This window comes from Bidens hawaiensis, unplaced genomic scaffold (genome assembly GCF_021521415.1).
Source record: "Bidens hawaiensis isolate Kalapana, Puna unplaced genomic scaffold, B.hawaiensis_p1.1 tig00026669_1, whole genome shotgun sequence".
In the NCBI taxonomy this organism is placed as follows: domain Eukaryota; kingdom Viridiplantae; phylum Streptophyta; class Magnoliopsida; order Asterales; family Asteraceae; genus Bidens; species Bidens hawaiensis.
In genome coordinates, this window is record NW_027494300.1 from 270,681 (window position 1) to 280,057 (window position 9,377).

General features: G+C 36.1%; 1 protein-coding gene across 1 annotated transcript; it reads left to right on the forward strand.

The window, feature by feature from the left end:
- Positions 1-7,171: 7,171 nt before the first annotated feature.
- On the forward strand, positions 7,172-8,799 carry LOC143573883 (uncharacterized). The gene is made up of 4 exons (XM_077058654.1): positions 7,172-7,426; positions 7,516-7,782; position 8,301; positions 8,606-8,799. Exons 1-4 carry the CDS (start codon positions 7,172-7,174, stop codon positions 8,797-8,799), a joined length of 717 nt encoding a protein of 238 aa, XP_076914769.1.
- The last annotated feature ends 578 nt before the right edge of the window (positions 8,800-9,377 follow it).

Consider the following 9,377-nt stretch of genomic DNA (forward strand, 5'->3'; position numbering starts at 1 on the left):
TTATGGTGTTTGTTATCATGCCTAATGGTAAACGGGTTGAGTTGGTTAAGAAAACTAAGAAAAACGAATCCGTTTGATCTAATTAACTTAATTAGAATGTCGGTTGGGCCGATCTTGGAACGTATTATAAGGATTTTGATTCAATTACCAAAAAGATTGTGAGAATTAAGGACGAAGATAACAAAATGGGTCACGGGTTGCACATGGATACGGGTATAGGTAAAAGGGTTGATGGGTTAATGGGTGTTATAATATAATTTGCAGATTGGTCCTTCAAGATTAGGAATGGAAACAAGAATAGGTGAAAGTTTAGTTTGGGATATAAAATGTATATGTTTCAAAGTTAATTATATATATTAAATAAAAATAATAAACAAATAAAAATAATATAATAATTACTCGATAAATGATGTACATAAAAATATACATCTTTTTAGCATCAAATAATCTCTAAAAGCTGCAATTTCTATTAAATAACATAGCACAAAATGCTACTCATCATAATAAAATGTAATTTCAGGTGAAACCAAGCCCCAAACGAAAAAACAAGCTAAAAGACGAAGAAAAACGAAAGAAAACACAGGAAAAACAAGAAACATGCCCCCGTGCCTCAAGAAACACGCCCCCATGCTCCTGAACACCAGAAAAGACAAAAATCTACAAGAAAAGATAAAAACTGGGAACAAAAGCACGGGACCATGCTTCTCAACCACGGGACCGTGGTCGTCTACAAGAAAAGACAAAATGAAATTGACACATGTCATAAAAATGCATGGGGCCGTGCCTTAGGAAGCACGGGGTCGTGGTGAGTCATCATGTACGATCTGACAACATGCAACTGGGACACGTAGACACGAGGCCGTGCTTATATCTCCAGACAACCTATATATAGAGGCTCTTGTGTCATTTGAGAAGTGTGTCTTGAAAAGAATCCTATCCGGTTTTCACTTATAAAAACACACACTAACACTCTCATTGAAGATCTAATGAAGAGTTTGAAGGCTTGGAGGTCATCACCATCAAGCATCATCATCATCATTAAGAAGAAAGATTCATCTACATTTGGTTAGATTGTTCTAGTTTGATCATGTGTTTATTGTTATCATCCATCCTAATGTTAATCACCATGCTCATTATGAGCTAAACTCCATTTACAATCTAAAATCTATGAAGAAGCTTTGTTTTACTTGATGATTATTTAAAAGATGTGGTGTAGTCTAGTAAAGTACATAGTTATCTTACAATTATCTTTTGATGAGAAATGTTTCACCATCTTAAAATACTAATTCAAAGTTGGTGATTGCCAATTATATTGGCAATCGTTCATGATCGATTCATGTTCTTGAAAGATAGAAATACTTTGATACATTATCGAAACACGGATCCTTATATTGTACTTAGAAATGATGAGATATAAGTTATGATGTATTTCTCTAAGTCTTGATAATCCGAAAATGGTTTTGCTTAGGATATCATGCTAGTTAAAGAAATCATATGTTAACGGAATGTGTAATTATAACCTACATAAATCAACCAAGGGTAGGTTGTGTGAATAAACTACAACCACCCGAAGTTGTAAGAATTGGTAATTGAGAAATCGAAGTCAATCCTAATTTTTCTACTTTACGAAACTGCTTGCCAACTTAAATTGGCATTTTGGATGTGGCATAACATTAGAAAATGGTCGACTTTAAAATGCGCATGTTACCTCCCTAGTGCCAAAGATGCTCACTTAATAGCCAATGAGAGTAGTCTAAGACTACTCCCATTGGCAATCTCATAATGAGATTGGTGTGTCCAAAGTTAAAAAAGAAATTGAAAAAAGAAAATAATGCAATATAGATTGGCAATCTAGGTTGGTGGAGCAAACCTAGATTGCAATCCAAACTAACCCCCAATAACTTAATTATTTAATTAACTTTTAATATTCTAACTAAAAAAATAATTAAATACACGATATTTCTTTAAAAAAAATTATGATCATTCCGATATAAATTTTATTAAAAACGGACTTCGTAAAAAACATTTTTTTTAAGTTGGGATGGGTTGTGAATGTGTCTAAAAGATTGGGATGAGTTAAATTATGTAGATTGGAGAGAGGGAAATTAATTTTATAATGTAAGATTGAGATTGTGAGATTGCCAATGGAAGTAGTCTTAAGGCTTAAAGAGCTATCTATCATATATTGCTACGACAAGTTTACCACATGTTTGAATATTAATTATTAATGCTAAAATGGAGTGGATTCTTGATCTTAGATGGTAACCTTCACGTAATTGAAATACTCGTTCAGAATCTCTCATCTTGGTCACCTATATTATATATATAAGTATTTATATTTTATAAAAAGTTTAAAAAAATTAACCCCAAAATGATTAAAACCTCCGATTAAAGTAAAACAACAATTTCTTGTTAGAAACATTTGTGTCCACGGATCGATACTTGGTTCTTACCAATACTATTCTACATATACAATAGGTATACTTGCCTATTTTGTGTGTGTTTAGTCTTTGTAGAAATCACTTTTATAAATTTAAAACAGGATTTTGTGCAAAAGCAAATCACTCTATCTATTAATATTTAACTGCAACGCACAACACACATCAAGTTTTTGGCGCCGTGGCCGGGGACACGGTACGTTTCTAAAACGATCCAAGTTTTAATTTAATCATTGTTTATAATTGTAAAATTTTTTAATTTTCATCTTATTTTTTTATTAATTACTAATTATATAATTTTACGGCTAGCCTAAATTTTAACTTTTTACCCAACCTTTACTTTAGCTTAATTAATTTAGACCTTAGTTTAGTTTTAAAACAGTTTAGCCTAACTTTAGCGTGACTTTGACTAACTTTTATTTTAGTTTTAATTTAGTCCCATGTATGTCCTCTACTCCTGAGCCCGAGCTTGTTTCTCCAATTTCTAAACTAGAACGACTCTTTCGTCGAAGAGCACGTAAACGGACTGCATAAACCACCGAAGCAATCAAGGACGAATCAGTAGACGCCACCGCATCAGGAGAAAATCAAACCGAAGAAATGATGGCGGCCCAGAACAATGAGCCGAACATGAGCCAGTATGCCAAGCCAACTCTCGAAGGCTACGGCAATGGAGTGGCTCCACCCGATATCACCGAACATTTCGAAATCAAATCAAGCTCTTTTCACATGGTGGAAAATTCAGTTCAATTTCACGGTCTCCTCGATGAAGACCCTCTTTCTCACATATCTCGATTCCTACGAATATGCGGAACCTTTAAAATTCAAAACTGTTCAGAAGATCAAATCAAACTCAAACTCTTTCATTTCTCTCTAAGGGGTTAAGCCTTAGAATGGATAGAATCTCTTTCCTCTGGTTCCATCACTACCTGGGGCTAGATAGTTGAACAGTTTCTCCATAAATATTTTCCGCGTGATAAAACTGCCAAATACCGAGCAGTATTACCGGATTCCGGACCGATGATGATGAATCGTTACACGCAACATGGGAGAGATACAAAAGTCTTCTGAGAAGATGCCCACATCATGGACTGAGCGTATGGTTACAACTACAAACTTTCTTTGACGCACAATCTAGTCAAAACAAACAGGCCATCGACCAAATCGTTGGTGGAGACCTGGGATCCAAATCACCTAACGAAGCATTTGAAGTCCTGGAGAAGACTGCAAAGAAGAGTTTCGCTTACAACCCACCAAGATCTACACCAACCCATAAAGGAATACACCACGTTGATTCCAACACTCTTGTCACAGCACAGCTTGAAGCCATTTATAAAAAATTCGAACAACTTCAAGCCGAGCTATCAAAAACCAAATTAACCTGTGACACTTGTGGAGGAAATCATAAAGCAAGTGACTGCAAACAAGTCATCATGGCAATGGAAGAAGTCGATTTCATCGCTCGACAAAACAACGCTTTCAGCAACAACTATAATCCAGGATGGAGAAACCACCCGAATTTTAGCTGGAAAGACGGAAGTAACACTCAAACTCTACCCGGATTCGAAAAGAGACCAATGAACCAATCCTTCCAGCCTAAACCTTAATTCCAAAATCAAAGTTCTAGTAGCCATCAAAACCCGAGCTACTCAAAGATCAAAGAAATGCTAATTCAACTGATGACCGAAACAAATGAAGCAGAAAAGAAGGCCGACTCAAGAGCTATTGATATCAGCGGAGTATTGTTGAAACATGAAGCTGACCTTAAAAGTCAACAAGCATCATTACAGAATCTAGAAACTCAAATCGGACAGATTGCCCGAAAATTATCCGAAAGACCACCCGGCACCCTTCCAAGCAACACAATCAACAACCCGAATGCAACAGTTAACGCGGTTACACTCAGAAGCGGCACAACCACTGTTGCCTCACCAACTTCAGAACCAGTTATGGAGAAGGAATCCCATGAAAAAACACAGGAAAGACTGATCCCAACAGGCACCGTACAACCCAAGGAACCAGTCCAAACCTATGTTCCACCTATTCCATACCCAGGAAGGCGGAAGCAGGAACGATTGGAAGCTCAGTACGGGAAATTTCTATAAATCTTCAAACAACTCCATATCAACATCCCATTTATCGAAGCCATCGCTCAAATTCCGACATAAGCAAAGTTTCTCAAAGAAGTGCTGACCAACAAAAGGACGCTGGAGGAGCTCTCACATGTCACTATGAGTGAAGAATGTTCAGCAGTCCTCCAAAACAAGCTGCCACCAAAAATGACTAATCCAGGGAGCTTTACTATCCCTTGTCTTATAGGAAATTTGTCTGTTAGCAATGCCATGGCTGACCTAGGAGCTAGTATTAATTTAATGCCTTATGCGGTTTTTGAAAAACAAGGGATAGGAGAACCAAAGCCTACCCGCATGAGCATTCAGTTAGCTGACCGATCTGTTAAATATCCTCGGGGCATTGTCAAAAACATGCTTGTCAAAATTGACAAGTTTGTTTTCCTAGTAGATTTTGTAATTCTAGACATGGAAGAAGACAAAAGTGTACCTTTGATTTTAGGAAGACCCTTCTTAGCCACTGCAAAGGCTATTATTGATGCTTGCACATGCAAACTCACTCTTAGGGTCAATGATGAGGCAATCACTTTTGATATAGGAAAATCTATGCAATATCCGCAACATCATGATGACACATTATATTGTGTCGACATCATAGATACCATCGTGAGTTGTTATATACGAGATTCCTCCATCGATAAACCGCTAGAAACACAAGTCTTAGACAAAACACTCAACATGCCCATTTTAGAAAACGAAATTATCAAAGATAGCTATCAAGAAGCATCAGAAGAAGTATATGAAATCACCGAATGTAATGAAAAATCAAAACCCTCAATTGAAGAACCACCAGCCTTAGAATTAAAAGAACTACCAAACCATCTCGAATACGCCTTTCTAGAAAAAGACTCTCAACTTCCAGTAATTATTTCATCTCACGTTTCTAAGGAAGAGAAAGAAGAACTTCTTAAGGTTCTCAAAAACCAGTAGAAGGCTATCCCATGGAAGATCATGGATATCAAGGGCATCAGTCCTTCCTTTTTGTACTCACAAAATTCTCATGGAGGAAGAATACAAACCCGTGGTCCAACATCAGAGACTTATCAACCATCTTCATCATCCATCATCACCATCAACCATCATCATCATCCATCATCACCATCATTAAGAAGGAAGATTCATCTACATTTGGTTAGATCATTCCAAGTTTAATCATGTATTTGTTATTATCATTCATCTTAATGTTTATCATCATGCTCATTATGAGCTAAACTCCTTTTACCATCTAAAATCTATGAAGAAGCTTTGTTTTACTTGATAATTATGTAAAACATGTGGTGTAGTCTAGTAAAGTACATGGTTATATTACAATTATCCTTTGATGAGAAATGTTTCACCATCTTAAATCACTAATTCAAAGTTGGCGGTTGTCAATTATATTAGCAATCGTTCATTATCGATTCATGTTCTTGAAAGATAGAAATACTTTGATACATTATCGAAACATGGATCCTTATATTTTACTTAGAAATGATGAGATACAAGTTATGATGTATTTCTCTAAGTCTTGGTAATCCGAAAATGGCTTTGCTTAGGATATCATGCTAGTTAAAGAAATCATATGTTAACGGAATGTGTAATTATAACCTACATAAATCAACCAAGGGGAGGTTGTGTGAGTAAACTACAACCACCCGAAGTTGTAGAATTGGTATTTGAGAAATCGAAGTCAATCCTAATCTTTCTACTTTACGAAACTACTTGCCAACTTAAATTGACATTCTGGAGGTGGCATGACATTAGGAAAGGGTCGACTTTAAAATGCGCATGTTACCTCGATAGTGCCAAAGATGCTCACTTAAGGCTTAAGGAGCTATCTATCATATATTGCTATGGCAAGTTTACCACATGTTTGAATATTAATTATCAATGCTAAAATGAAGTGGATTCTTAATCTTAGATGGTAACCTTCACGTAATTGAAATACTCGTTTAGAATCTCTCATCTTGGTCACCTATATTATATATATATATAAGTATTTATATTTTATAAAAAGTTTAAAAAAATTAACCCTAAAATGATTAAAACCTCCGATTAAAGTAAAACAACGATTTATCATTAGAAACATTTGTGTCCACGGATCGATACTTGGTTCTTACCAATACTATTCTACATATATGATAGGTATACTTGCCTATTTTGTGTGTGTTTAGTCTTTGTAGAAATCACTTTTATAAATTTAAAACACTTTGTGCAAAAGCAAATTACTCCATCTATTAATATTTAACCGCAACGCACAACACACATCAATAAACGTGATTTTTTTATTGACAAAATTTCCCGAACATAAAATGGTTTGGGTAAACGGAGAAAAATATAATAATTTAAATTCCGAGTTGTTATAATTTATGCTTATTTAGAAACAATCTAGCTCAAAACATGTTCTTATTGTTGTTTATGTTGTTAAGCTAATTTGTTGTTGTTTATGCTTATTTGTTATGATGATGTTTTTGTATGTCATTAATTGTTGCCCCAGACTATACTAGATTTGGTGACCACTCTTATCATCAAAAGTCTTGCTAAAAATTCAATATGAGTAATAAAAGAAAATACCGAGGGTGGAGTAATATTGAAGATGAAAAACTTGTCAAGGCTTTAGTAAACATGGTCAACAATGGAGTATTCAAGTCAGATAATGGCTTCAAATCCGGATATCTACAACATTTAGAAGCATCTTTGAAAGAGTCACTTCCGGAATCGGGCATTTTGGGTAAACCTCACATTGAATCAAGAATAGTAACAATGAAAAGATATTGGCAAGTCGTTTATGATATGCTAAATACTAGTGGATTTGGTTATGATAAGAAACTTAATTGTGTGACCACTAGTGCTCCCGGAGTTTTGGAAACCTTTCTTGAGGTACACGATAGATTTTATGTTACTTTTTTCTATTTGGTTTATCATAATAGGTATTAATGTGTTTATTCTATTTTCATCATGTGAAATAGAGACATAAACATGCAGCTAAATGGAGACATAAAAGGCTTCCTTTCTATGAAGAATTATGTGTTGTGTTTGGAAATGAGCGTGCTAAAGGTAATAGAGCCAAAAACGTGGTTGAGAAGAAACAAGAAGTGAATATGAAAGAAGAAGAGGAGGAACATCAAGAGGATGATTATTTTAGTGAACATAGCTATAATGAAGGTACCGATGCAAGTTTTCAAGTTAAAGAAACTTCAAGTGATCGTAGTAAGAAAAGAAAACGCACTAGCCAAGTGAAGAAACACGGATCAACTCCCCTTACGGGTCCTAGATCCGATGAGTCCACAGGATATGGGTCAAGTACAAACCGACTAACTATATGAGCACAATCTCCCAAAGTCCAATGACAGGAAACCTACAAAACAATCACCTTGAGCTCGTTACGGGAAGGACAAGAGGGGGGGTCTTCCTGTAACCACCATCTGGCGTGAGAATAAGTACAATTTCTGGTGAAGATAAAGTACTTAAATATTGAGAGTAGAGAGTGGAGAGTGAATGAATTACCTCATGGAGATTGTGAAGTATTTATAGCCGAAGAGTGTGGAAATATTATTGGCACAACTGTCTCTTTCTAGAAGATGCCCTTGTAACCGCCTAGACACGTGTCTTCTTGTAACAGGTTGGGTCACACGACCCATGTGCATAGTTGTAACAACCTGGACACGTGTCTGTATATGATAGGACGAGATAAACCTGGCCATGTGCACGGTTATAACAACCTGGCCAGCTGTCCTTCTTCTATTGGTTGAAGGGTCACGTGCTTTCCAAGAAAGGATCTTGGTAAATCTTCTAGAATGGAATTGGGTAATCACAACTGTCTTATGACGTTGCCTTCTGACCATTCTTGCGGGTGTAAACAGTACCCTACGGATGACTCCTAAGGGCGTCTAGATCCTCCCGCACATAGTTCCTAGGAAGCAATATTGTTCCTCCTTTGTCTTGAGTTATGCGGGTCATTTATATGTCCCGCGGGTGACATATGAGGGGGTCCCCTCTAACCCGCGGGTGGTACTTAAGGGTATTTGGGTTTTTTTGGTACCCTACCTCCATACCAAGTCAATACTTTATTTAAGAGTTTCAATGATGCAGTTGTTTTATTTGGTCATCGTCTTAAAGAAACTTCGGCCGAGTTGAATGAAGACATGAAATTTGAACTTGACATAAAAAAGAAAGCTTTGATGGTCACTACCGAGCTTTCAAAAATGACATATTTGACTCAACTGAAAGGTTTAGGGAAAATGATAAAATAAAAGATGACCCTAATAGGGTGATGACATTTTGGACTTTGGGTGAAGAAGAAACAGAAGCTTGAGTTACCTATTTGTTATCGGGGTAAGTTCCGCTATGAAACTTGTTTGAAGAATTTGGAGCCGTTTTTGTATTTTGTAGTCATATGGTCAGGGCAGACCATAAGGTGTGGTCGGGTGGTCGACGGCCACAGGCCCGACACCTCGTAGGCCCGATTTTTTTTTTTGTAAATTATATGTATTTTTATTAAAACAATATGTATATTTAGTGTTTGAACCCAATTACATTATAATTAGTTTGGTCTAGTGGCAAATGGGTATTACTCCCAACCCAAAGGTTGTGGGTTCTGCTATCATTTGAGGCATGTTTAATCCTCTATTTTTATACAAAAGTTTTTTACACAACCCAATTATAACCAAATGGAGTCATATAAAAATTAATTTGTTTAAACCCATCAAATACTCTTTTTACTTAAGGCCCAAAAATATTTTTAGCTTTCTCGGAGCCGGCCATGCATATAGTGAACTAATTTTGGTCGTATGTTGGGACTAACTCTAGTCGTATGTTGGAACTAATTCTA